Here is a 24,718-nt window from a genome sequence, read left to right as displayed (position 1 = left end):
ATTTTTGTATATGAAAAACTCATCAGAATGGTAAACTATTTTTGATAAATTTAAATGATTTTTTCTACAATTTTGCGCGCAAACGAGGATGATTGGTTAATAATTTGCGCGCGAGTTTCAAAAAAGAACTGTTTTTTTTTTCAAACAACGAGAACGTTTGTTCTTTGATCAAAATTGGAGAGTTTCAATTAGAGATAAACTTCCATAATAGAAGAATAAATTGAAATGTTTTAATTGCCTGAAATTGAGAAAAGCTACAAAATAATTTTTGTTAATAGAGAAAGATGAACTGCAAGCAAAATTTAAAATTTTAAAATTTTCAATGACCAATTTTCTTTTAAGTTCGTTAGTCACCAAACCATCAACGCTCTTAGGTTCTCTTTTCTGCAAAATTTTCCGAACATCTGCCACTCCGTTGTCTAGACCCAATTCATACTTCCAAAACGTGTAAGTCTGATGAAACATCAAAAATCTCTGTTATCCGTGAATTTCGCACATTTCTACGCCTAGTCATCTGACTCCGAACCTCTTCATTACAGGCGATGTGTATGTGTGCAAGATGGAGCACAACTCTTTTTACTTATTTTCTGCACAAACTAATTGTTGAGACGTAGGCGTCGATTTACCAAAAATCAGAGGACTAAGAATGAAGTTTGAGCCGGCGGTGAACCATGTGTTAAAATAACCATAATGTTAAGAGTTCTCGTTGAATTTTAGTAGAAACCCCTAATATTAGATTTTGGAAATACGGAAAATTTGGTCGCAATCTTGTAGAAATTCAGACAATCAGGTTTATTTTTAAAAAAATCGTATATATATAAGTATACTTAGTTTTTAATAAAGTTGGCATCAATCTAGGGATCTCCAAATTATAGATTTTTCTTGTTAGGTTTCAGGCGTCAAATGTTCTAGTTGATTCCTTCTGAAGTAGTCAAATTTCTGTCAATGATTGGCTATTCCCTCTGAGCACTGACACTTTCCAATTCAAGATATCTGCTGCATCACACGCAGTTAGTTTTTATATTTGTATCTACAAAAAAAAAGAAATCTGTGCGAGGGCGGTCTAATTGACAAGTAGGCTTCCTATTTCCGTAGAGTCAGAATAAGTTAGAGTTCCTTTTTTTCCATTTAGCCGGTAAGTTCTTCTCCTCCCTTCCACAGCTTTTTCACGGAAATGGAACAAAAAAGGAAAGACGAGGTGATCAGAAGGAGGAGGGGGAATCTCTTCGGAATCTTCCCCCACTTCTCCTCGTGGCGGTGGGGCTCTCAACTCTCGCAAACATACATTGCCTAAAAATTTACTTGCGTTTAGGGCCAATTAGAGTCGAGTAGTCGTCCCCCGTCGCCGTCGTCGTCGTCGTTTTTCCCGGCGTGGCTCACGGAGCAAAAAATGTAGATGTAGGAGAAGGAGAAGACATGATGAGCGGAGCACACGTACTTCTCTAACATAAGATGTATGCGTGTACGTGGGTGCCATGTGCATACACATACACCTGCACATTGTCTCAGTTGTCCTATTCATTGATTTCAATTTTGAGAGAGTTTTCCGTCTAATTTTCACCTACTTCTGAATCTCGCGCCCTTCTACACTTCCGCGTCGAGGGAAAATTTGAGACTGGAGTATTCTCAAGTGGTGAAGGTTTTCTAGAGTGTTTGATCTAGCAACATTTATACTTTTACGACTTCTTCAGAAAAATTAAGAAATTTAAAACATATTCTGACTATTAAACTATTTCTCCAAGCACTGAAGCTTGAGAGCCACAGTCTGGATATCTCGAAGTTTTAAGTTTTAAGAAATTTATACATTTCGTATCCGACTTCTTGACGTACTTTTCTGACTAAATATCTGATGAAGTCTAAAACTAATATCCAGGTAGTGATATACCGTGTATGCTCCATTAGCCTTAGCCCCGATTTTTTTAAACTTGGCAGCTTCATTATCTATTTTTTGTTTTATCAAAAAGCGATCAAATAACGAAACGATCAATGTACTGTAAAAATTCGAATACTGAAAAAATTAAGACTCGAGTTTTTGAACTACTATTTTGAACTGGGTGATATCCTTAAACTATATTCTCTTAACAAATTTTGGATTTATTGGTAAAAGCTTCTTCTGCTCAATGTTCGAACAGAACAGATGAACAAAATTTGAATCTCAAATTTGAAAGGATTTTTTTAATTCTTTCAAACCATTTTTTTTCATATTTTTCTTCACGGGGGTTATCCCCAAACTCTTGCTAATCTTCGGCCTTGTGTTTATTTATTTACTTTACCCCTAAAAAATTATACATTCACCAATATTTTTTTTCTTTCTTCTTTGATCATTCAGAAATTGTATTCCCTTTATGAATCATTTGAACCACTCCTACAAGTTAAAATGTAGTTAGCATCAGATTTCTGTCAATTCATTTAAAAAGTGTCATATATTTTCAGAAATAAAACGGGAGGTCGAAGAATGAGATGATGGCGGCCAATTCGATTGTCGTTCAAAAACAGCCGAGCGCTTATATGTGCTCATTCTCACTCTATGCATCTACAGTAATCATGGCGGTTCTACAGACAATACTCTCCGCCTTATTAGCGTGAGTTTTTTCTAAATACATTTTGCAATGAAAATCAGCTTTAACTGGAGATTAAGCTACGTTTTCTTTTGAATCGCAATCCATTAAAGTTCAAAAAAAAATTCCAGAATTCTGTACCGCGTCAAAATCGAAGGGGATAGTGTGATTGTGCGTATACTCTTCTGGATCCACGTGTCTTGCTCCATATCAGCTCTTTTGTTTTCAGTATTTTGCCTCTTCAAACGAAAAATAGGATCCACTTATGAAGTTGTGCTTCATGGTTATTTGCTAAGTGTGGTAAGATTTTAAAAAGAAAAAAGTTAGAAAAAAATTATTCAAATTTTTTCGCGAAAATCAAATTTGAAGACCGTGTTTACAACAATCTAGTACGGTTCAACATTGTGTCAGAAAAAGACGTAGAAAAAGTTTATGACACTTTTTAAAAAAATCGATTAATTTTTAAGTACCAGTCTGAATGCATAAAAGGTACTCCGCAAATCGCTCCTCCTGAAGCGCGGACGTGGCGCGTAAGAAGCGCGAAAAAAAGGGTGACTGGAGCGCGAACCCGTGATCTAGTCGCGCCCCGTCCGCGCTCCAGGACGAGAGATTTGCCGAGTAGGGTTAACTTACCTTGGAGTAGCCTTCGGATTTTGTGTTCGGATTTCGGATGATTTTTTAAATATTTTTTCTGGAACTCGAAAAAACCGATGATATTTTAATAGGATGAAAAACGAAGTCAAAAAAAGAGAAAAAACTATAAAACGCCCATACTCGGATAATTCCGGTTTACTTCCATTCCTTGAACATATTTACTAACTTTTCGATTATTTACTGTTTCAGCTCATCAATGGACTTACTGCTCTATTCGGAGTACTCTACGTCCCATTGTTCTTCCTTCAAACATCACATTCTCTAATGGAAGGCCTGGACTATTTCATATGTTTCAGCCTGTCGGGAGTACTTCTCTTCCTTCAATGGGCTGTCAAACAAGTCACCGAACAAATGCTACCGGTTATGGAACATGATTTCAAAGTTTGAATTAGCTCTCCTAGTTTGAAGTTTGCGTTTTGAAATTTTTAATTTTTTTTTGCAATATTCTGATATTTGTTGGTACCTTTCTCCCGTCTTCTGTAATCTGGTTTGATCTCAATAATAATAAAGTCTTGAAAAGTCCGGTAAATACATATGTGCCTTGTGTCTGACACACTGTGACAAATGCCAAGTTTTACGTGAATTTGACTCATTCAGAGGACAAACGGAGAAAATACACATTTTGGTCGCATTTCTTATCATTTTCTATCAAAAATCAACATGATTATAGTTCTGTGACGTGATTTTAAGCATATAAAATGTCTTGAAGTTGGTCATTTAGTCATTTGGAAAAAATGAAAAATATATTTCTATTATTTTTCTTTATATCAGCTTCTAGTGGGTTTATATTGGATACTCTAGACGTTGCAACGAGCAACACACTAGGATATATAGTAGGAAGAAATTCGAAGATTTATATTATTTCGAATAGTTCTCAAGAAGCGTTGGGAAGTCTTATATTAACTACAAGGAATGGAGGACAAAATGTAAAGTGAGTTAATTGTTCATAATTTAAAAAAAATTTGACAGTTTTCCTGTATTGAAGGTCGTGTGGTTAATATTTTGAATACCCAAAATAGGCCTAAAAAAGAAATAGTAAATGTAGTGAAATTATTGAAACTTTCCAACAAAATATTAGAACATTTTTAAAAATTGATAGGCACCTTTTAAAAAAATTTTTTTTTGTCAGATTTGACATTCACTGAACAATTTCTTGCTATTCCAAAATATATTGTGCAATTCTGTACAAAATCGAAAAATTTTGGTGAAAACTAAAATTTCTCAGAGTTGTTGCAACCAAAAAGTAGTAACAGAAAACCTTTGAACTAAATATTTAGTAATTTTCAGTGGAACTACGCTCACAACTCGTACTGTTACGGGATCCTTAACTCCATTCATTCCTATACAAGATGGCGACCAGCTTTTGGTGAATGGAAGATCGCAAGATTTATACGGATGGATATACATAACTGAACTTTTGGATGTTATCAATGTGTATCCTTTATCGCTTAACAACAATTCAATTGTTAACTTCCAACCGGGCACCAATATATTCTTCCAATTGGAATCGTCATCGTATTCCAGTATGCGTGTTCCAGTAGCGAGAAATGTTGCAATTGGTAAAACGACAACGTTGAAAGGTTATGTAGGATTGCCTGATAATGCAGGGATCAAGTTCTTTGATGATTCGTCTATTAAAAAGTAATTCAACATTTTCAATTAATGATAAACAGAAAAATATTTTAATTACAAATAAAACTCAATTATTTCATCTTTATTAATCTAAATATTCAAAATATTCCCCATTGTGGAATATGTATGCAATTTGTGTGGAATGTGTGCGAATATGCCCATTTTAGTGGGCATTTTGGTACAAATGTAGAATTTGTGTTTTGTTGCCACCATCAATTCATAACACTCCTTATTCTTTTCTCGACCAATTTCCAATTTCAATCTGTGAATTATGCACTTTTTTTCAAAAAATTCAAAAATCGGGGAAAAACCAGACAGTTGACCTCAAATATTGACACCTTCATATCTGTTCCGATTTCCCATATGCGTATTTTCAATATTCCTATTGTAAAATCCATTGTGTTACATGCACCTGTCCCCCCTCCCACCTCCCGCTAACCTTCCGCTATTTGTCCACCAATTTGCATGTCTCTTTCTTTATTTTTTAACTTCAAAGTGGCAAAGCTTGCGCCTCTTAATCCCTTATCTCTCTTCTGTACAAGTACGCCTCCCGTGATTTACGAGGTGCTCAAGATTCACTTCCGCATACTTGTCTGCTTAAACAAAAGAATATCAACCGTTTTTTTTCTCAATTAAATTTATTTTTTATTGAAATCTGAATTATGAAATTCTTATATTCTTCCCTATTACTACTGTCTATTCTACAATTGGTCCAAAAAACTACTGCCTATTCGTTTCCCAACACCCATATAGACTGGTGCATATACTTTCAAAGGCTCCAAATCTATAAGCCCGAGTGCAAATTCTATGATGACGTGGATATTCATGTTGAAAAAGAGATTAGAGGTTAGAAAATTGATGGGTCTTGCCGCGAAGAATTAACTACTTGGCGTAGAAAAAGAGAAATCTCGGCCACTTTCATAAAATAGAAATACTCACCGCCTTTGGAACAAGGCCGTTTTTGTTGGTTTTTTCCGGGTATGAGAAAACACAGATTTTCAAAAAATTTTATTTTTCGCTGCAAGGAGAGGAAATGTCGAAAAAGTAGTGTTTTTGGTCTCTGTTACAGCACGAATTTGGTGCCACACTACCAAAAAGGATATTTTTAAGTTTTCAGAGATCAGATGTGACGAGGATTATAACTAAAATCCTAATTTAGCATAATTTTCGTAAATTTAGGGTATTATATCAATAGAAATAATATCAACTCTTTCAGCCAAGCCAATCTCCAGGCCCTTTGCAAATTCATTGATTGTGATGCAAATGCAGCAATGCTCTGCCCATTACATGTACTGCACTCCAAATTATCAGTGCGGTGAAGGGCAGCTGGTTGGGTGATCCACCTAAATTCCACATAGTTTCCTGAGTTTCAGCGCTGCATCGACATGACTCGATATCGTGAGTGTTGTGCTCCAACGCGTCGGCAATGTCCACCAGTCACTCATCTCAACTTCCGATGTATCGTCTCTGAGCCGGTCAGCTGGTGTGACAAGGATTCTGACTGTCACACGACACCTCAGCAAAGTTGTTGTCCGACAGGTTGCAATTATAATATTTGTATTTGATAATTATGTTGTATTTAATTGTATGCATACATTTAATAAATATTATTTAAAAAAATACATTTATTATGACCCTTGAATTCATATGTTTATATTTTAGTCTTCAACAATTTAAATTTTTATGTCTGTGCCCTGTAGTTTACACTGCCCCGAAATCATATCTGTAGGGTGCATTGAACACTTTCCAATTGATTCATGCTCTTTTGAACTTTGCTTCAAGATCGTGTAAAATTTGAAGTGAACAGAAAAAAACTTTAATTTACTTTGTTCTTAGTTTTTAGCGAAGCCACTGTCTATTATTACGGAAGACACAATTCTGAGAATGCGTATTGCGCAACATATTTGATGCGCAAAATATCTCATAGCGAAAACTACAGTAATTCTTTAAATGGCTACTGTAGTGTTTGTGTCGATTTATGGGCTCTAATTTCGAAATGAATTTATTTTTTAAATATTCTATCGATAAATCAATGATAATTCAAAGAGCCCGTAAATCGACACAAGCGCTACAGTAGTGTTTTTAAGAATTAATGTAGTTTTCGCTACGAGATATTTTGCTCGGCAAATATGCTGCTCAATACGCATTCTCGGAATTTTGTGTTTCGTTAATATACAAATGTTCTTGTTTCAAGAAATTGTCATTTACGACTTTCAAGGGAGTCATACTTTTGTGGGGATGGGTCTCGCCGCGGAAAACTAATTTTTGATAATTATTGAGCATATGCCTCTGGCATTACTGTAGGTATTTAGTTTTTTTTTTTTTTTTTTCCGGCTACTCTCAGAATTTTCCAAAAAACGAACAAAACCTTACAGAGAATGAAAAAAGAATGAGGAACAAGAAAATAGCATGTACAATTTTCACCAGCAGACAGATTGTAATTATAACTGATTTATTCGGCAAAGTATCGTAATTTTATTAATGATATACCCAGTACTTAATCTCAGTTTAATTACGAAGAATAAATAAATAGAGAATATTTGAAAAGACATTTGATATTAAACCAGTGTTATGACTTTTAAAAAAGTTATGACTTTTAAAGTTATGACTAGTTTTCAAAAATAAAGTTTAATCTGAAGTAGTGGAACTTCTCCGACGTCGTTTCTTCTTTTTCTCTCTTTTCTTCTCCTTCCGTCTTCTGTGACGTTCTTCTCTGGATTCGGATCTTTTAGAACGGTGTTTTCTGGATTTAGAATGATGCTTCCGTTTCTTCTCAGATTTTTTCTTTTTCCGGTCTTTCTTCTCTTTCAAATTCCTTTCATTACTGTTACTTCTGCTTCTCGATGGGCTCAGTGGCCAGGTTAAAGTGCTGCTACTTTTAGCCTGACTTCTTGTTCTGCTCCGTGCTCTTGTCCAATTTCGGTTTGGTGTCCTGCTCCTGGATCTGCTTCTTGATCGGCGTACCGGACGTTTTCGTGGTGGGCTTCTAGATCGACTTCTAGAGTGCCGTCCGGAACGTCTTCGAGATGTACTTTCGGATCTTCTGGAATGCCGTTGAGCTGGTGTACGGGATCCACTTCGGGAAAGATGTCTGGAGCGTCTTCGAGCCGGGCTTTTGGACAGACTTCTCGATCTGCTCCTGAGGTACCGCCTTTTACTCAAGCTTGTCGAATGAGATGTGCTCTTCCTACGTGATATTTCAGCTGCTCGAAGTGGAGATGATCTGGAATTTGAAAGTTAATTCTGATAAATTAAAGATCAAGGCAAGTACCTAGGGAAATCGATTATTACAGGCAGCGATGGTTGAATAGGCTCGTTTTTCACGAGGATCGGCGGCCAAGCCCAGTCGGGAAGGAGCCTCTGAATATCTGGTGTGATGTAGGATCTATCATCAGTTAACAATTCTTCCTCGAACAATCTGGAATACGTTATTTCTGTCGACAATTACGCAGATTTTCTGATTCTTACAATACTCTTTTTGTTGCTCTTTCTTTGTACATCAAGTCCATGTGCTCTATAGCAGTGAATAGATAATCTCTTTCAGTTTCCATTCGTTTCTCCACTTCTTCTCGTTCATCTCTGAAATAGTAATTTTATATAATAATAATTTTCTGATTCCAGAGCTAACTTGTAATTTGAATCATCCCACAATTCCTCTCGGATTCCATCCAAAATCTTTCCCAGCAGATTCTTGCCAGAGCTCAATGGAGCCCATTGTGCGGCTTGCATATCTTTTCCTATAATAATTCAGCCATTTTCAGACGTCCTTTTCTTCCGTCACCATATCAGCTCAAAGATGATTTCAATGATTTCAAAACATTTCCAGTTTGAAGATTCTGATTGCATTGTGATGGGCGATGGAAGAATAAGACGATCCGTTGGAAACTAACCGATTCCCCATATTTTATCGAACGGACTACATTCGACTAGTTTGCTACCAGTTGTGAGAAAAAGAGCATAACGAAGATGGCGAGAAGCACGGAATTTTGCCAAGCATCCTATTCTCATCACTTCTTCTTTGTTCTCATCCCATCTGTAAAAGAAAAACATATTTTATTATCAAACTGATTTAAAACTTACACCGAATCCTTCCATCCTTTCAACGACCATTTAGAACACATTGTCTTCATTGTTTTCGGACAAGTTGCTTCTAGAATCGCTGCCATCAGTTTTGAATCCATCAATAGTGAAGCCTTATTGTACATATAGTACTGTTCCGAGCAGCAAAAGGTTTTCGGCTCTTTACAATTTATCGCTTCGTCGCAAATGAAATCAGCTGGGTGATGATTTGAAAATGGGCTAACTTTCCGAAAAAACAATGTGTATTCTCCATCGGACCGCCGAATTCGACGGGTTCCCATCTGAAGTGATTCTTTTTTTTTGAACATTGTGTTTTTGTAATATAAGACTGAATTGAACAAGAATATTCCCAAATGTTTACGATTAACAACAAATAGTAATGACTTTACGAATAAATGAATTGGATTTGGTGAAGGGAAAACAGCGTAGGAACAGAAAAGACAGAAGACAGAAATGAAATGATGCTTACTATTGAAAGGGGGAGAAAGCAAAAAAAAACTGAGGCTTCTTCGAAATTAGTTGAATTGGTTCGAATATGGGAAGAAATACACAAAAAACATAAGTAGCCCAGGTAAATTTTAAAAAAGCATCTGTACAATTAAATGTCATCAATATCCAAGTCCTCTTCATCATTTGCTCCGGATGCAGCAGCAGCATTGCCGTTTGTAGCCTTGGCTGATTTTTGCTGAGCTTCTCTAGCAGCCTTCTCCTTCTGTTGACGAAGGAATTCACTCTCCTTGACGTCTCCTCCGAACTGAAAACCAACCATTGAAAAAAAAAAAACAAATCTGATATTTCTTACCGCAATCTCATCGTCGGACTCTTCTTCGGTTTCTTCTTCCGCTTCTTTCAGCCAGTTGAGCACTGGTTGAGAGTTCTCAATAATCTTCTTGGCAAAAGATTTGGAGACATACTTACTCGACGGCTGTAAATATAAACTTTAATTCGAAACAAAGCTCCATTTGGTACTAACCTTCTCTCCCCATGAAATAAGCGAATCCTCTTCGCAGACATCTTCATCATACAATGACTTAATGATGTGAGCTGATTTAGACAGAAGTTCCGCTTCATGTTTGTGAATTACTTGCTCAACTCCTCCCAACAGGTATCTTTGAGCTTTCTTGTCATTCAACGTGAAGCGAAGCAGAAGATTGCGGTGTTTGCTGATTTGTTTGTCAGTGATTACTTTCTCATCAAGAAAAACGTTCGCGAGAAGGAGAGATGCTTTTTGCTTCAGCTCAAGTCTCTCAGCTTCGTCACGTAGAGCAGTTTGTCCCTTGGCATCAGAAATTCTATCTGAAATAACGAGAATACTTTTTATCAATGCTCAGAATTCTTACCTTCTTCCTTGGCTTTCAAGAAGAATGTGTGAAGCATGTCGAGACGCTGTTCTTCGCTCTTCTCAAGATCCTTGTCCAGCACGAGCTTGCCCATTCCCGCCGACAGCATGCCATTCGGCTCGACTGGTTCAGGTTCCCAATCGTCGTCGTCGTCATCATTCGAACTGCCTTTGTCGCTGTTGTGGATTATGTCGGCAGCCACGGCGGCGGCGGCGTCAGCACCCGATGTCTTCTTTCCATTCTTTTGTTCGGCTTTGGCTGGAAACCAAAAATTAGCATGTTTGTATGCACTGGAAGCACACGGAAAATCGAATTGAAAGGATTTAAAATGCAAATAGAATTTTTGGCAGAATTTTGCATAAGTTCAATCGAAAAATGTTAGTAAACGATACTTACAAAAATCGACATCAATCTTTGGAGGATTCTTCATGATGAATGTAGACAGCTTATGTTTGAGATCAATGTCGAACGAACATCCACATGCCTTGCACTTGCTCTTGATGTTATTTTTACGGACAAACTGAAATAATAAAATTAGACAGATTATTAATTCAATGATCTCGTACCAACTGAGTTTCCGGGTTTTCACATGATTTGCAAAGCACAAACTTTTTAATGAAACCATCTAAAATATCCTGGAGCTTGTTGGCATCATGCTCGCCGTTGACAATGTAACGCTCGTTCTTGGCATCGAAGTTCGTTTGAGCCCCGAGCTCACAGCCAAAGTACTTCGTGGGGTCTGAAAAACAATGGTTATTTTTGTGTCCAATGGCGAGCCAACTGGCGATAAACATACACATCGGCGGACGCTCGAGAGCTTTCGCGATCTCAGACATGTTGGAAATGACCGTTTTGATTCCGTTTCCTTTGCCTTCGACTTTTGCTGACAGCTTGGGCATCTTGTAGCGGTAGAATGGATCAGCGACAGCGCGGTTCACGTTGAGAGCCATTTCGATAGTTTTTGTTTAGATCTTCTTCTGGAATTTGCTAATGTTGAGTGTAAATACGTTCACATCTCTTGTTAGTACTTACAAATGATAAATATCACGAGTCCGGTTGATATGTGGATTTTGGGAATCGCATACACTATTGTAACCGATCTTGACTTCACTGGCGTCGAGAGATGACGACGCTATCGATTCGCAAATCTTCAGTTTCTTTCTCTTTCTGGACAACCTCCCTAAAAAAGACACCATCAGTGTTTGATACTTTTTTTTCAACCCGATTATGCCTTCCGACTCACCGGTTTGTAGCGGGCAAACGCGGAGAAAAGGGAACACACATTTTTTTAAAAGCGCGTATGATAATCTATTGAAGTTCCGAATTTAACTACGCTCATTTCAAATAGTCGTTCTATTATATTGTATTTTTCTTGTTTTTGTAATGTCTTTTGTTTGATAATGTTTTAGACCTGTCATTACGCATGTGATTCTATCAGCTGATGTATACTGTTACTAAAATGGACTATGGACTTATTTTGTAATTTATTTTAGCCTTGCACATTTCATGCTTAACTCTAAATCAATCTGCATGATATGCTGTGATAATGCTTATATCAAGGTTTTGCCAAAGATAAAAGATCGCTTTAGTACTACTTAGCGAAAACTGTCATTCTCTTTTTTCAGAAAGCATAAGAGGCAGTCGACTTGATAAAATTGACTACCAACAAACCTGCAGGATTCGTCCGATTGCGTACGCGTAATAGAATTACTTCAAATACAAAATGCCCTAGGGAATGAAATTGTGGAAAAACGCGTGTCGCCAGGTTTTTTAACAATTTTTTGAGACGCACGGCCAACACGTTTAAATGCTTACCTTCTTGAGGGTTGTCGATCATAAAATTGTAAATGGGCGCGAGTTTGTGTGGGCACAAGAACATGCACAACTGGATCTCCCAGTTATCTGATGCGGTCGGACCAAGTAGAAGAAGAGGAACTTCTGTAAAATGTGTATTGTAATGAGCAATAACGATTAGTTGCGAAATACTTGACGGAATGAAAGGAAATTGGGGCAAAATGATGTGTGTCTATGCGTCGATGCCCGAAGAGGCTTGATGGGGCTGGCTGTGAGCGGACAGAGGCGCGGTTTTCTCTAGTGTTCTCTGAACCATCTGCGCCTCTCACCAAAAGCATTGTCTCGCGGAATGTTTTCTCTCTCAACCCGTAACACGTTATCTTCGCAAGTTTTCACCATTCAGCGCACTATTTTTCACCGGTCTTTGTCGTCTGCATTTCGTGATGTCATCGTGGTGAGAGATGCAAACGCCACGTAACTTTCAATATTCTCGTTTTGTTTAATGCTGACACTGCACAAAAAAGGCGAAAAGAAGACAATTTTGGTTTGATACGAATTATCATCATTCCGAATGTGTTAACTTCTAAAAATCAATCGAATTTCGAACGGAATACCACATTTAAGAGATCAATCGAGTCAACTTTGGATGCAAACAAGGGATACAACAATAATGGACGTATTTCATGATTTTTCTTCAAAAAATCAGCCTTAAAATGAAAGTAGAGAGATAGCAATTGTGTTTTTTGCATGTTCTAGATGTGTTCTTAATCTTAATATTGAAATTCGGTTTTCTGGGTGAAAGAGGAATGAAAATTCTGAATATATGAGTTTAAATGTTTACCAAGATTTTGAAAATAAATTTAATTAAACCTTATTTCAGCAGAAATTGAGAAAAAAACGACGGAACTATCTTTTAAAGGCCTGAAAACCGCGCAAACGAAGAACAAATCGGGCCGAGGAGTGAGCACGTTGCGAGACCCGTCTCTCAAATAAATGCATGCGCCTTTAACATAGAGCAACAAATTTTATCGGAAAATTGCTATTTCTTCAGCTAAAAAAGCCTGTAAGACACAAAGGAAAAAGAAAATAACATATGATTTAAGTAGGGAACAAAAATAAACAACATTTCTAGTTATTGAATAAAAACTAGCCCAGAGAATTGATTAAAAAGTTTAATCGTCGCAGGACCAAAAGGAGAAATTTATTCATGCACCTTTAAAGTTTATACGGTAGCACACATTTCATCTTCTAAAGTTTCAAGAAGTTTTTCTTCCTGATCGAGCTCAGAAAGATCTTTCCAAACTTGTAATCAAATATTAATTGTTTAGCTACTCGGCGCTATGAGACCTTATATTATTAATGTAAGTTTTTTTCGCTTAATATTCGGAGAACCTTTCAAAATTTCAGCAAACAGAACAAGCCCAAGCACGTTTCGGAATAAATAATGATTTCCCCGTAAACGTCATTCTAATGCAGCCGACAACAAGTCATGAAACCTTCCTAGAAGGATCCGATTACGTAAACAAACGTTTTTTAAATTGGAATTTTTCGATTTTTCTTTCAGGTCGATTTTGAGTCGACAAGCAAGCTTCGAAACTGGCCTATTATTGTTGGTAATCAAAAGTACTTTGTGGATCCAGCAATCTTTGCAAGAAATTCGGATTATTTCCGCATCTTGATGGAGAACAAGTTTTTCCTTGAAGGCGCCATAAAGCAGCTGAATATCCTTGATGAGTCACCGGAAGATATTCTCAAGTTGATCACTGTCATTTCTCCCAATTCTCTTGGTTTATATCCGGATGTTATTGATGGTAGTTCATGATCGATGTAGTTTCAATGAATGCCAAATTTATTTTCAGAACAAAACGTGTGCACAGTTCTCAGGCTATGCGACAAATACCTGATGACGAATCTGAAACAAAATTGCGTTGATTATCTCAAAGACTACAATCCGGATTCCCGCGAACCTACCGATATCTTTCATTTATTCTACCATTTATGCTTCTCGCTAAACGCCGAATACGAGCATGATCACAGTTTAGCTGATGTTGCCCTAGAAGCGGTTTGTTTTATTGAAAGTTTATGCATTTGTGGAAAAAACGCAAATTTCAGATGTTTGTCTGCCTCGTGGAATTGTTTAACTCGACAAATGTCACCAAATTCTACCGTTTTCTCATAGAATTACAACGAAAAAGCGGTGAAAAGGATAGCGAGAATCTGAAACGAGTTACTGACGCAGTTCTTCATGGGTGAAATCATAATAGCTCCCAATAATCTACTATAACCTCAATTTTCAGTGGATCCATATTCAAGCATCGTATATCATTCAGCGAAGAAGTTCAAGGTCTTGGATGCCATCAATGCTCGATGCGGCCACCAGCTAGACAGTCTCGTTCTAAAAACAGTACGATCGTTCCTACTAACTTTATCTTAAAACAATATTTCGCCAATTACAGGAAAGTCGTTCGTCCTCTACCTCTGCAAATCGTGCAATCGTGAAGTTTGTGTGCAGTGCCGGCGAAGCCTGTGCTCACGGCTATTCGAAGATTGGATCAACGAATTACGCTCATAGTACTGGCAGATTGGAACACAATTTTAAGCAATAATACCTAGTAGTAACTGTATTTTTAAGATGTATTTTCATGTATTACTTATATGTACAACTAATTGCAACATTAATAACTATTTTTCACTTCTCAAACAATTGTCCCACATTTTTCGTGGCTCTAAGAGTGAATCGACTGATCATTAAGAATTTTGAATGAAGGAGATCATTCCAAACTGATTTGTAACATGATAAATACTATTGTTTATGATAGTAAAGTTTTCATAAAATAAAATCGAAAAAGAAGAATCCAGTGACAATGCAGAAAGTTGAAGAGTTCCGTCAAATGCATGAATATGTTGGACAGCAGAAGCGACAACATAACTCTGGATAATTTGATGAAGTTGAAGAAGATTGTACAACCAATTGTTCAGAGCCTGCCGATCCAAAAAATAGTAGAACCAGCGAAAAAAACCACTCCGGGACCATCACCAAAACCAAAAGGAAACAATCAGCGAAAGAAACCTAAAATGTTGTTGGCAATATTGTAAAACACATTTTGTTAATTGGTACCTTTTAGTTATCTTTAGCGATTGCGGAGATGTCAGCTCCAAAAGATGATCGAAATATTCTAGATCCGCAGAAATAGAATATTTCGATCATCTTTTAGAGCTCGCATCTCTGACAAACAGCATTTCAGTTGGCCACAATTTTTTTAAACTCAAACGCTATAGCTATAGCGCGCTAACTGAGTTATGAGTAATTGGAAGTAGGACATTTTTTGGAACTACCTTATGTAAAACCAGCCGTGGACCGCACCTCCGGCGCGGCCCCCGACTTCTGGAGCTGAAAACTAATTTTTCTGAAACTACCGTAATCATACAGTACTCCTACCGTACCACTATTGTACCACTACAGTACCCCCTATATCCCTACACTAAGCCCAACTCACTATCCTTCCAGAAGCCAAAACGTCACAGACTACAAAGACTACATAGACTACAAACTATGGACAAACGGAATAAGCGCTTTATATATAGTAAATGATAAATGATATATATCTTACAATTAGCAGTAGTAAATTAAAAAATCTCAGCAAGTTAGTAAATGAGCCATTCATTAGTAAATGAGCAAAAGTATAAACATTAGTAAATGAGCGTCAAAGGGGTTGAGCCATCGTTAGGGAGATCTGAGATGTAACTATTTCTCGCTTGGTTTTCGTTTTCAACCGGTACAAATAACATGTTTGCCAGAATGAATTTTTAATAAAAGTTGGAACTTTAATGCATGCTTGGAAGATTTTGGAGAAAGGGACCAAGATGTATAAAATGACAAATTTCCAAAAAGCTCGATAATATGTTACAATTTTGATGAGTGTTGATCGTAGCCTTGGGGAAATTTGTTTCGAATGAAATGGCTAAACAGAAATCATTCAACTATTTGAATTTGTCGTAATTAGAAAGTTGATTTAGGAGAATCTCCGGAGAATGGTAGGATTGATGAAGGGGATGCAAATGAAACAAAAATAGCCGAAAATTAAATATGAAAGTGACTTAGAGAAGTTAGTTTGCCCAACTTTCGAGGTCTTCTAGATCCTTGTCAGCTTCTTTAGCTCTCGGTCTGGAGGCTGGAAGTGCAATATTGGGAGTATCCGGAAGCGTGACTGGGGGAGCTCTCGCATCAAGCAAATCTTTGTCAAGTGCTTCCTGGTATATTTTCTAATAATTACACGATGTTGGTGGTATAGACGAACCTGTTCAAGATCCACCAACTCGCGCAGCAAATCGGCCTCGTCAATTGCGTTGTTAAAGCCAGGGTTTGAAATAGCATCCGCGATTTCCTTCGCCACTTCTCGTTGTTCATCTATGTTATCCATCATATCACGAACTTGGTCGCTATCCATGTTATTATGAACCGCTTTCAACGCATCGCTAGCAAGTTTCATAACCGTGAGAACTTCAGCATTCGTTGAAGCATTTTCGAGGGTTTCTCTCTGGAAGAAAAACCGTGTTATTCAATTTATTTCTCTAATATTTTTATATACCAACCTGATGTTCGAGAGTAGCCAAAACTCCGTCAATATGGATCAACTGCTTCTCGAAAGCTTTCTTCCTACTCAAACACTGGAGAGCCATCCGCTTGTTTTTTGTTCCATACTTCACGGCATTTTGCTTTCCTGAAACGTTTCTCAAATAATTTCCGAAACTTACTGATTTTCTAATAATGTATTTTTTGAAAAATGGAGTTTAAAAAACTATGATTCCAATTTCCCAAACGTATCGTAGCAGAAATTTTTATTGCTCTTTTTTGGATTTGCTCGACTAAACTTCGAAAAGACGTCAGTAAACAATGTAAATGCTGAGCAATGTTTTAATTACGTCACAGTCACTTGAGACTCGAGAGTTTAAAAATTTCGATTTCAGCACTTTTTAATGTGATTAATTCGACCAAAACTGATCTTCCAACTTACGTCGTCAATTTTTTTCTCCAAGAATTCTTGTTTCTTCTCAAGAATATCTTCTGTTTCCCGAAGTTTTTGAATAGATTCTTGTGGAGTAATCGGAGCTTCTTGCATCATGCCTCCGAAAAATTTGCTGAACAGGCTCATTTTCTGCAAAAAATAAATGAAACAGTGAATACGCAAAACACTTAAAAAGAAGTTGTAAGACGTAAAAAGAGCACAAGTGGAGACGACAATCAATGGATATATCATCACTTCAACCAAATAGCCGCGAAGCAAAAACTTCATCATTTTTAGATAGTGTAATTGAGAAGAACAAAAAAATGATCACCTGATAGGAAAACCATCAGTGAATGAATGTATTGAAAGGTAAAATTGGTAGCTTATTTTACTAATAGCAATGGCCCGCCTTCGAGAGAATTGCTAAGGAGACTTAGTACAAACAAAACGACAATGGACGAAGTGGCGATCTATTAACATCGCAAAAACGAACGTGGCCACGTGGCTTAGTTATCATGCTTCTTCGATTATTTTCAGTTCCTCTATCCCACATCCGCACCTGGGCTGATCTTACGGTACTGTTCCTATTTTAATCTTCACTTACTGACCGCTCAAAACTACGATTGGAGGTCTTGCCACGGCCATCGGCCATATTCCGAAGTACGGTCATTTGAAGCCAAAATATGGGCGGAGACTATTTAAGGTCTTCCAATTTTTTTTTGTATTTTATTTGAAATTGTTGATTGGTTCAGATATATTCGACATAATTTCTAACTTTTTTCCGCAATGTTTCAGAATGTTTTGGGTTATTTTTCTCAATATTTTTTCGAATTTTCTCCGAACTCCTTCATCTTGGAAGCTGAAAGGATGGGGTGTCATGGAACTAGCAAATGTAAAGCATCCATGGTAGGCAGGCACATCTTCAGGCGCACGTGGTGTCAGAGTGTCATGCTCGGTTTGATTTACGTAAAACTACGAGAATTGCGGACTTCACATTTTTTTGGGGAAAATTTGTTGAATTATTTTTGTAGAACAAGCGTCCCTTTCTCGTACCTGTTAGTTACAATAGTCATTTTGGCGTGATCTTCGGTGTTTTGTTTATCGATACAGTGCGAATTCAAAATGCAAATATTCCCGATTTTTATCCAGAACAAAAAATAAGTCACTGGCTGATTTTTCGTTGCCTTTTGCATTAAGGAGTACTGTAGTTTCCAGATCCGTCGTTGGTCGTTTTATAGTAAATAAGTTTTTCAATAAATTTTGAGAAAACAAGAGAAAAGCTATTGAAATCAAAATTAAAAATTTCTATGTAGTTCTACCACAACAAGGATGCTCTAGTTGGGAACTTTAGTGCTCGTTGAGACGCACACTCGTTTGCTTTTGATAAATCGATCCTGTCGAAACCCAACACAGTATTTTCTGAGAAAAATATACATATTGCATCTGGGTACAACTTGGTCCAGAAAAGTTACAATGTAATTGTTTTTCTATTTTCCCACGATCACTTTACATTTTCCGTTCCCTTACATAAATTTTCACCTATAAAAATGAACAAACATGGATCGACCGAACTGACGACCCGGGGCGGAGAGCGGGCAAAGCGAGGAAGAGAGTGAGAGCGTTTTGTGAGCGAGCGTCAGGCCAGGCAGTCAGCTGAGTGTCTCTGCCTCCCCACTCACGTTCGATTTCTCGTGTACTTCTTGCCCGTGACCCGTTGTGAGATGTCTCACGTTTTAGTCTTTTTTATCTTGTTTAATTGCCCCATTTCACTTTCAAGTACTCATTTATTACTTTTTTCGTTTTTTGGATAGTTATTTTTCCAAAATTAATTTTTGATTGAAAATATAAAGAATCTACATTCTAATTTAATCAAACAATTTTCTTCATAATTGTTTTTGAACCCCGTGAAAAATGTATAAAGATTCAAAGTCAAATCAAAGATATAGGCGTATTGCGTGACCAAACATTTTCTCGTTTTCCCTTCCCAGCAGCCACCGAGTGAGTGTTTTTCTACCACAGCAATGTGAGCGAATGTGAGCGTCAAAAGAGAGTGTCTTTTTCTCTTTTTTTTGCATTTTCGTCTAAAAGTAGAAACGAAGATAAATGAAAGGGCTGAATGAGGGCTGGATGGACCCGATGACCGCTGAAAAGTGCATTGTTCAGAACTGGAATATGGGAATATTTCGGGGGAAAAAGTATTAGGCAACGAGAAAAACAATCATTCGTGTCTAAATACCTGCCGTAGGTGTAAACAAGACGGAATGGAAGATGGATGATACGAAGTAAATATTGACTCCGTGGTTTACATTTTCAGCTGAAAATACTTACGGCTCTTAGAAATAGGCTTGATACGCATAGATTTTATACCGAAAAATGTTCAGTGTACCAGGAAAATTTAGACAATTTCTTTCAGAAAACTTTGCAAAGCTTATTATTAGTTACAATTGTTATAAAATGAAGAATGCCAAAAATCAAGTTTTATATTGAAAGTCAAATAGGCATGAGGCAGGTATGTAGGCATGAAACTTTGCCTGCCTATAATGGAAGACATAAACGAGTGAACACGAAATAAAGTAGTGAACACGAAATTTTAAAAAAAAAAAGGCAGATTTTCTACAAACCTACCACTTTTTCCATTCTTGGAACTCCCCTTCTTGGCCCTCTTCCAATATTCAAGTGCGAAAAAGACTGAAACAGTGGCCCCTCTAGTGTCAAATGTCTGCCGATTCCATTGTTCTCGTTCTATTTCACTGCCTCCCCTATTGTGTTCTTTCTCCCATCACCCAATACTCTCTTTTTAGTCTTCTTTTTCTTCTAAATACTATCGGCTGGTGTTGTAGAAGAGCGTCTTTCCTTTCATTCTTTTGGCATGCATCCTCATCCCTCTTCATTATTATTATTATGATTATTATATGGCATTGCTTCAGGCAGCCAGTTTCACATCACAAAAAGTGTCAAATTTTCAGGTAATTGGTAGACTGAAGACTACTCGCGGCGGTCCGACAAGACGACGACGACCAGCACAAGATCAGCGCGGTCCTCTTCAATACCATCCACGTCGAGACACGTCGAACGCGAAACAGTCAAACTGTTTGACAGAACCCTCAAATCACTCCCTTCACACATTCTTTTTACGGGTAATTTCAGACATTTTTGGGTGGAATGCAAAGTTTTAAAACGTTTTTCTTATGATTATTTGTATGGGTAGCTTTTTGAAAGAAGCCTCTAAAAAATTTCAGGCGCGCTCTGACGGAAACTTGACGGCGATGTTTAATATTCAAAGTTTCTCTACGTCTCCCGAGTTTAAAAATTTTATATTCTTGGTCTTGATGCGCAGTTTGGATTGGAGCCTACATTTCGTTTTTGAAAAGTGTATTTTAAAACAGGCCCACAATCATGATTATCTTGATTGTTTAATTTTAGTCACGAGACCATCTCAATTTTTGAATAACGGTGACCTTTTGTCAAAAGAAAATTTCAAAGGATTCCACAATCTATTTCAATTTCGTCTTTTTAGACCGAATCTTCTTTGAACAATTATGCGTTCAGCAAAAATGAAAATTGGCTGCGAACACGAACAAGATTCGTCTGACCATGTCCACGTGGCGGGCTTCACTCGGGAACACAATTTTGGTTTTTTGTCTCAAGGTTCTGAAACTTTCGAAAAAAAGCACACACTTTGCAAAATGCTTTTTTTTTGAAAAAAAAACCAAAATCAGCATTTTTGGATTTTCACTTTTTTCTCAAAATTTTCCTTCGTTTTTTTTTTGGAAAGAAATCAGTTTTCAAAACTGAAATTCAATGAAAAAAAAAACACTTTTTTGTTGCATCAACATTTTCGGATTGCCACATTTTGCTCTAAATTGTTCTTGATTTTTTTTGGACAAAAAATGTTTTCAGAATAGATAATAGTTTAAAATTCAGTTCAAAAAACAAAATAGAAGCAAATCCTGTTGTTGCAGGTATTTCAAAACTCTCGTGCTCTATTTCTCAGGACATTTGGCCTTCCTTTTGCAAGATATCTGAATTTTATTTTGTAAGTGTTTCTCGGAAATTATTCAGAATGAAAAACCAGATTCCCATTTCTATTTCGGACATAAACCAAATTAAAAATTTATTTTCTTTCGAGCCAGTTCCCCGGACTTGATTCGAATTCGTGAAGTAGAGCTAGCCCGATGGCTCATATTTTTAGAACATCTTGAATTAAGTGTGATGTTACACTGTATTGTGAATTTTAATATTAATTAATTAAAATTATTTGAATATTTAAATTCAAACTTTTCCATTTTTCAATGTTGACTATTTGGGAAACACACAGTAGTTGAAAACCCTACTAAACATATTAATCAAGTCGTATACAACAATTTATCAAAACTTTAATATTCAGACCATCTGAATTTAAAATGTCACTAAACGGATTCGGCGAGCACACGAGATCTGCCTCACATGCCGGATCATGGTACAACGCCAACCAGCGAGATCTTGATCGGCAACTCACAAAATGGCTTGACAACGCCGGTCCACGGATTGGAACGGCTCGAGCGTTGATTTCACCGTAATACTCTAAATGCATTTAATATTTATTTTCTGATAACTTTCAGACATGCGGGATATTCGTATTGTGGAGAAACAGCTGCATATGCTTTCAAACAAGTTGTTTCATCAGCAGTGTGAGTTGTTGAAATTTGTACTTGGCAACAGGGCTTACTCAATAACTTTCAGTGAAAGAGTCTTCATTCTTGGCCCATCTCACGTTGTTGCTCTAAATGGATGTGCTATAACCACATGCAGCAAGTACAGAACTCCACTCGGCGACTTGATCGTTGATCACAAAAGTAATCTATTGCACTCTTAGTACATCTTTTACAACATTGCCCTTTGCAGTTAACGAGGAGCTTCGTGCCACTCGTCATTTCGATTTGATGGATCGCCGAGATGAAGAATCAGAGCATAGTATTGAAATGCAACTCCCATTTATTGCAAAGGTTATGGGTTCAAAACGTTACACCATTGTTCCGGTACTTGTTGGATCTTTACCAGGATCTAGGCAGCAAACGTATGGAAATATTTTTGCTCATTACATGGAGGATCCAAGAAACTTGTTTGTGATCTCTTCGGACTTTTGCCATTGGGGAGAACGCTTCAGCTTTTCTCCGTACGATCGTCATAGTTCTATTCCGATTTATGAGCAGATAACCAATATGGATAAGCAGGGAATGAGCGCAATTGAGACGCTTAATCCGGCAGCTTTTAATGACTACCTCAAAAAGACCCAGAACACGATTTGTGGGCGTAATCCGATATTGATAATGCTGCAAGCAGCCGAACATTTCCGGATCAGTAACAATCACACTCACGAGTTTAGATTCTTGCATTACACACAATCAAACAAGGTAGAGATTCAGAATTGCTTAATATTTTTCAATCAACAATAAATCCATTTCAGGTTCGATCATCGGTCGATTCTTCTGTTTCTTATGCTTCAGGAGTTCTATTTGTACATCCAAACTGACATCCCGCCAGTCCTTCACTCTTTTTTCTACGTATTTTCTTTTGCAACTACTGTCTTCTTCCTGAATTGTTGTGTAATATGTGTAAATTGAAAATCTGTTTATAGGCTCTTTTCTCCTTCTATTCAGGATTCGAGCACAGTTAATTGTGTTACTTCATCAACTTTTCACCTCCACCTAAATTTTCGAATTTTCTCCCATTCCGATTGAAAACTTTCGAACTATTCAAATGATATTTCCAACTTTATTGTGATTGGCAAATAAACAATTAATTCACATTTCAGCTTTAATATACAGAAATCTTTAAAGCTAGACCCTCCATTATTTAATGGGACCGTAGACAATGTAGGTGGGCTTGGTACCATTGACACCATCCAAATCCTTATCAGCAGCTCCCGAGAAGAATGAGCTAGCATCGACAATGTTCACCTCTTGCTCGGCGATTGGAGTTGCGTACGCTAGTATGAATTTCCCATCGATTTCTATTTTACAGTTCAGGTCACCGGCAAAATTAATTTTTGCGACGAAGTCCGAATGAGCAGCGACTGATTCGAAAGTTGTTCCGAATTTTTTTTCGGCTTGCTGAAATTTGGTGGATATTTTAAGCTTATTCAAGTTGTAATTCAAGTCGTAATTCAAGTTGTAAGCTTATTCAATTCTAGGGAAGAGCACATTACATTATAAAATGAAATCCATAAACCCCACCGCTTGCACTGCAGTTGCCATTTTCTGTACATTGCACAGTGATGCACCATCTGCTTTTGCGGCCAGGTACGCGTCTTCCATAGTTTTCTCAAGTGTCACGTTACAGCAAAGGAATCCCGACGGGTTCGTGAAACAGTTTGGTCCTGGTGGCGGTGGCGGTGGAGGCGGAATGACTACAGGCACCGGAACGAAGAATCCATTGTTACCACCACCACCAGTACCTCCTAGACCGCCGTTTAGAAAGAACGAGAGTGGGGAGAATCCTCCGGGGCCTCCTTTCTGTAAAATGAATTGAGTTTGTAAGTTCTAACCTTGCATCTTACCCCTCCAAGTAAACTTTGATAGAATTGTCCACCGCCCAGAGCCGTATAGGTATGACCTTTCTGAGCACGTTGAGCTTCTGGTGTTAAGCTGGTGTACCTGTCGTTCAAGTTTTGAGCAATTCCTCCGATGCTGGAAATTGTATCCAATTACTTGAAAGATCAATTAACTAAAATCACAAACTTTCCCTTCTTCAAGCCGACTGATGCGGGAGTAGTAAGTGGTCCAACAGATGCAATCGTAGTCATTTCATACGGCATTGCAGGTGGTTCAACTACAGTAACCGGTGGGACCATTGGTGCAGGAGGTGGTGGAGAATAAGCATCGACTGGATGTGGTTGTGGGGCCATCGCTTGCTTGTACTCAGCGTAGTTCATTCCTTGCACATCGGTATTGTGAGCTTGAAGTTAAATTTAGAAAATCAGATAAAAAATTGGGCCTACCATAAGCTGGATTGTGTTCTCCAGTTAAATAGCGTGGTGGAGCTTGAAGAATCTTCTCAGATGGCGGGGCAAACTGAAATTTTTCATGTTTTTGTATAAGTAATTTTAGATGGAATTCTGTAACCAAATCAAGACCTTCATGAATAATACTTGATTGTAAGGCTCCCCGTAGGCGAGCTTTGCCGGCCTAGTGCCTACACGCCTTAATAGTGCAAAATAAACCTGATTCAAATATTTATCAATCTTAAAGTGTATAGCGGATTCCCAAAAACTTTCGGACGCTTCGGAAAGCTTAGATTTACAGACACCAAACTTTTGATTTCTCTCCAAAAGCTAGCCTGTTGGCAGGTAAGGCAGGGAAATGAGTATGCGCAAGCCTACTTTAAATTTTTGTCCTAGAAAATAATTTGAAGCCTGAAATTCATTTAACAAAAAGCGAAAATTTACCGTCGCTGGAATATACGCATCTCTTTGAAAATTACTCGCCGCATCCGCAGGAAACGTGAACCCACTAGGAAGGCGTACAAATTTCTGTTTTCGGCGGCTCCGCTGAGCTGGGAAGCTTGCAATCAGCAGAGTTAGACAGAAAATAATTCTCAGAGACTTCATTAGTGAATAGGCAAAATAAGTGGAAGTAATGGCACGAAGTTAATAGAGTAAGATGTTAGTTCACAC

At 37.6% G+C, this 24,718-nt stretch overlaps 9 protein-coding genes, 3 non-coding genes and 1 pseudogene across 17 annotated transcripts; 7 read left to right on the top strand and 6 right to left on the bottom strand.

Annotated features, from left to right (window-relative positions):
• Window positions 1-2,431: 2,431 nt before the first annotated feature.
• C37C3.11 (DUF2975 domain-containing protein) lies at window positions 2,432-3,742 on the top strand. The gene is made up of 3 exons (NM_072626.4): window positions 2,432-2,582; window positions 2,690-2,858; window positions 3,402-3,742. Exons 1-3 carry the CDS (start codon window positions 2,464-2,466, stop codon window positions 3,597-3,599), a joined length of 486 nt encoding a protein of 161 aa, NP_505027.1. The 5' UTR covers window positions 2,432-2,463; the 3' UTR covers window positions 3,600-3,742.
• Window positions 3,743-4,124: 382 nt separating this feature from the next.
• C37C3.10 (SLBB domain-containing protein) lies at window positions 4,125-4,857 on the top strand (the record flags this gene model as incomplete). Its single annotated transcript, NM_072625.3, has 2 exons — window positions 4,125-4,138; window positions 4,500-4,857. The coding sequence occupies 2 exons, from the start codon at window positions 4,125-4,127 to the stop codon at window positions 4,855-4,857; spliced, it is 372 nt and encodes a 123-aa protein (NP_505026.1).
• Window positions 4,858-5,302: 445 nt separating this feature from the next.
• Window positions 5,303-6,459, top strand: C37C3.17 (WAP domain-containing protein). The gene is made up of 3 exons (NM_001307828.4): window positions 5,303-5,690; window positions 6,061-6,173; window positions 6,218-6,459. Exons 1-3 carry the CDS (start codon window positions 5,507-5,509, stop codon window positions 6,407-6,409), a joined length of 489 nt encoding a protein of 162 aa, NP_001294757.1. The 5' UTR covers window positions 5,303-5,506; the 3' UTR covers window positions 6,410-6,459.
• Window positions 6,460-7,278: 819 nt separating this feature from the next.
• C37C3.1 lies at window positions 7,279-9,232 on the bottom strand (the record flags this gene model as incomplete). 2 transcript variants are annotated; one of them, NM_001269163.3, is made up of 6 exons in its annotated part: window positions 7,279-8,067; window positions 8,116-8,262; window positions 8,313-8,423; window positions 8,473-8,581; window positions 8,735-8,877; window positions 8,925-9,232. In NM_001269163.3, 6 exons carry the CDS (start codon window positions 9,230-9,232, stop codon window positions 7,473-7,475), a joined length of 1,413 nt encoding a protein of 470 aa, NP_001256092.1. In that variant the 3' UTR covers window positions 7,279-7,472. The 2 variants fall into 2 exon arrangements, with proteins under 2 accessions (NP_001256092.1, NP_001379786.1); NM_001392550.2 differs by having other exon boundaries at window positions 7,284-8,067; window positions 8,473-8,877; window positions 8,925-9,205.
• A 14-nt stretch (window positions 9,233-9,246) lies between these two features.
• C37C3.2 (Eukaryotic translation initiation factor 5) lies at window positions 9,247-11,251 on the bottom strand. The gene is made up of 7 exons (NM_001383347.2): window positions 11,061-11,251; window positions 10,831-11,003; window positions 10,661-10,784; window positions 10,265-10,522; window positions 9,898-10,220; window positions 9,727-9,849; window positions 9,247-9,678 (listed from the first exon to the last, which is right to left on the bottom strand). Exons 1-7 carry the CDS (start codon window positions 11,212-11,214, stop codon window positions 9,523-9,525), a joined length of 1,311 nt encoding a protein of 436 aa, NP_001370553.1. The 5' UTR covers window positions 11,215-11,251; the 3' UTR covers window positions 9,247-9,522.
• C37C3.18 (Eukaryotic translation initiation factor 5) lies at window positions 11,114-12,202 on the bottom strand. 2 transcript variants are annotated; one of them, NM_001383345.3, is made up of 3 exons: window positions 12,080-12,202; window positions 11,297-11,444; window positions 11,114-11,241 (listed from the first exon to the last, which is right to left on the bottom strand). In NM_001383345.3, the coding sequence occupies exons 1-3, from the start codon at window positions 12,141-12,143 to the stop codon at window positions 11,199-11,201; spliced, it is 255 nt and encodes an 84-aa protein (NP_001370554.1). In that variant the 5' UTR covers window positions 12,144-12,202; the 3' UTR covers window positions 11,114-11,198. The 2 variants fall into 2 exon arrangements, with proteins under 2 accessions (NP_001370554.1, NP_001370968.1); NM_001383346.2 differs by having other exon boundaries at window positions 11,140-11,251.
• A 28-nt stretch (window positions 12,203-12,230) lies between these two features.
• On the bottom strand, window positions 12,231-12,330 carry C37C3.16. The gene has a single exon (NR_102039.1). It is a non-coding gene; the product is annotated as an Unclassified non-coding RNA C37C3.16 (non-coding RNA).
• anr-36 lies at window positions 12,236-12,945 on the top strand. Its single transcript, NR_102038.1, has one exon.
• C37C3.9 (BTB domain-containing protein) lies at window positions 12,495-14,915 on the top strand. The gene is made up of 7 exons (NM_072622.8): window positions 12,495-13,419; window positions 13,466-13,576; window positions 13,623-13,869; window positions 13,918-14,120; window positions 14,171-14,307; window positions 14,356-14,462; window positions 14,515-14,915. Exons 1-7 carry the CDS (start codon window positions 13,399-13,401, stop codon window positions 14,628-14,630), a joined length of 942 nt encoding a protein of 313 aa, NP_505023.1. The 5' UTR covers window positions 12,495-13,398; the 3' UTR covers window positions 14,631-14,915.
• A 1,248-nt stretch (window positions 14,916-16,163) lies between these two features.
• Window positions 16,164-17,211, bottom strand: vps-32.2 (annotated as a pseudogene). The gene is made up of 4 exons: window positions 17,074-17,211; window positions 16,652-16,779; window positions 16,357-16,596; window positions 16,164-16,309 (listed from the first exon to the last, which is right to left on the bottom strand). Coding segments are annotated over exons 1-4 (652 nt in total).
• 21ur-14304 lies at window positions 17,170-17,190 on the top strand. The gene has a single exon (NR_069037.1).
• Window positions 17,212-20,030: 2,819 nt separating the features above from the next.
• memo-1 lies at window positions 20,031-22,852 on the top strand (the record flags this gene model as incomplete). Of its 3 annotated transcripts, NM_001380697.2 has the most annotated exons (8): window positions 20,036-20,201; window positions 20,582-20,712; window positions 21,027-21,100; window positions 21,452-21,619; window positions 21,666-21,734; window positions 21,787-21,899; window positions 21,949-22,457; window positions 22,511-22,576. In NM_001380697.2, 7 exons carry the CDS (start codon window positions 20,659-20,661, stop codon window positions 22,574-22,576), a joined length of 1,053 nt encoding a protein of 350 aa, NP_001367639.1. The 3 variants fall into 3 exon arrangements, with proteins under 3 accessions (NP_001337309.1, NP_001431055.1, NP_001367639.1); NM_001350341.3 differs by lacking the exon at window positions 20,582-20,712 and having other exon boundaries at window positions 20,031-20,201; NM_001444128.1 differs by lacking the exons at window positions 20,582-20,712; window positions 21,027-21,100 and having other exon boundaries at window positions 20,031-20,201; window positions 22,511-22,852.
• Window positions 22,842-24,667, bottom strand: grd-8 (Ground-like domain-containing protein). Its single transcript, NM_072619.3, has 6 exons — window positions 24,491-24,667; window positions 24,044-24,116; window positions 23,784-24,000; window positions 23,603-23,732; window positions 23,280-23,558; window positions 22,842-23,156 (listed from the first exon to the last, which is right to left on the bottom strand). Exons 1-6 carry the CDS (start codon window positions 24,650-24,652, stop codon window positions 22,896-22,898), a joined length of 1,122 nt encoding a protein of 373 aa, NP_505020.2. The 5' UTR covers window positions 24,653-24,667; the 3' UTR covers window positions 22,842-22,895.
• Between the last annotated feature and the right edge of the window lie 51 nt (window positions 24,668-24,718).

This window comes from Caenorhabditis elegans, chromosome V, assembly GCF_000002985.6.
Source record: "Caenorhabditis elegans chromosome V".
Classification (NCBI taxonomy): domain Eukaryota; kingdom Metazoa; phylum Nematoda; class Chromadorea; order Rhabditida; family Rhabditidae; genus Caenorhabditis; species Caenorhabditis elegans.
This window is presented reverse-complemented; position numbering and strand designations above follow the sequence as displayed.

Excerpts from the sequence above, each read along its gene's own strand:
- C37C3.11 (NM_072626.4), top strand. The coding sequence starts at position 2,464 with ATGGCGGCCAATTCGATTGTCGTTCAAAAACAGCCGAGCGCTTATATG. Across the intron at positions 2,583-2,689 it reads ATACTCTCCGCCTTATTAGC|AATTCTGTACCGCGTCAAAA; the intron begins GTGAGTTTTTTC and ends AAAAAATTCCAG. Across the intron at positions 2,859-3,401 it reads ATGGTTATTTGCTAAGTGTG|CTCATCAATGGACTTACTGC; the intron begins GTAAGATTTTAA and ends TTACTGTTTCAG.
- C37C3.17 (NM_001307828.4), top strand. The coding sequence starts at position 5,507 with ATGAAATTCTTATATTCTTCCCTATTACTACTGTCTATTCTACAATTG. Across the intron at positions 5,691-6,060 it reads TGTTGAAAAAGAGATTAGAG|CCAAGCCAATCTCCAGGCCC; the intron begins GTTAGAAAATTG and ends CAACTCTTTCAG. Across the intron at positions 6,174-6,217 it reads AGTGCGGTGAAGGGCAGCTG|CGCTGCATCGACATGACTCG; the intron begins GTTGGGTGATCC and ends CCTGAGTTTCAG.
- C37C3.2 (NM_001383347.2), bottom strand. The coding sequence starts at position 11,214 with ATGGCTCTCAACGTGAACCGCGCTGTCGCTGATCCATTCTACCGCTAC. Across the intron at positions 11,004-11,060 it reads TCTCGAGCGTCCGCCGATGT|ACCCCACGAAGTACTTTGGC; the intron begins GTATGTTTATCG and ends ATTGTTTTTCAG. Across the intron at positions 10,785-10,830 it reads AAAACCCGGAAACTCAGTTG|TTTGTCCGTAAAAATAACAT; the intron begins GTACGAGATCAT and ends TTATTATTTCAG.
- C37C3.18 (NM_001383345.3), bottom strand. The coding sequence starts at position 12,143 with ATGTTCTTGTGCCCACACAAACTCGCGCCCATTTACAATTTTATGATC. Across the intron at positions 11,445-12,079 it reads GATCGACAACCCTCAAGAAG|GGAGGTTGTCCAGAAAGAGA; the intron begins GTAAGCATTTAA and ends TGTCTTTTTTAG. Across the intron at positions 11,242-11,296 it reads ACTCGTGATATTTATCATTT|AAGAAGATCTAAACAAAAAC; the intron begins GTAAGTACTAAC and ends AGCAAATTCCAG.
- C37C3.9 (NM_072622.8), top strand. The coding sequence starts at position 13,399 with ATGAGACCTTATATTATTAAT. Across the intron at positions 13,420-13,465 it reads TGAGACCTTATATTATTAAT|CAAACAGAACAAGCCCAAGC; the intron begins GTAAGTTTTTTT and ends TCAAAATTTCAG. Across the intron at positions 14,463-14,514 it reads ACAGTCTCGTTCTAAAAACA|GAAAGTCGTTCGTCCTCTAC; the intron begins GTACGATCGTTC and ends CGCCAATTACAG.
- grd-8 (NM_072619.3), bottom strand. The coding sequence starts at position 24,652 with ATGAAGTCTCTGAGAATTATTTTCTGTCTAACTCTGCTGATTGCAAGC. Across the intron at positions 23,559-23,602 it reads ATCAAAGTTTACTTGGAGGG|AAAGGAGGCCCCGGAGGATT; the intron begins GTAAGATGCAAG and ends TTCATTTTACAG. Across the intron at positions 23,157-23,279 it reads TGGCAACTGCAGTGCAAGCG|CAAGCCGAAAAAAAATTCGG; the intron begins GTGGGGTTTATG and ends ACCAAATTTCAG.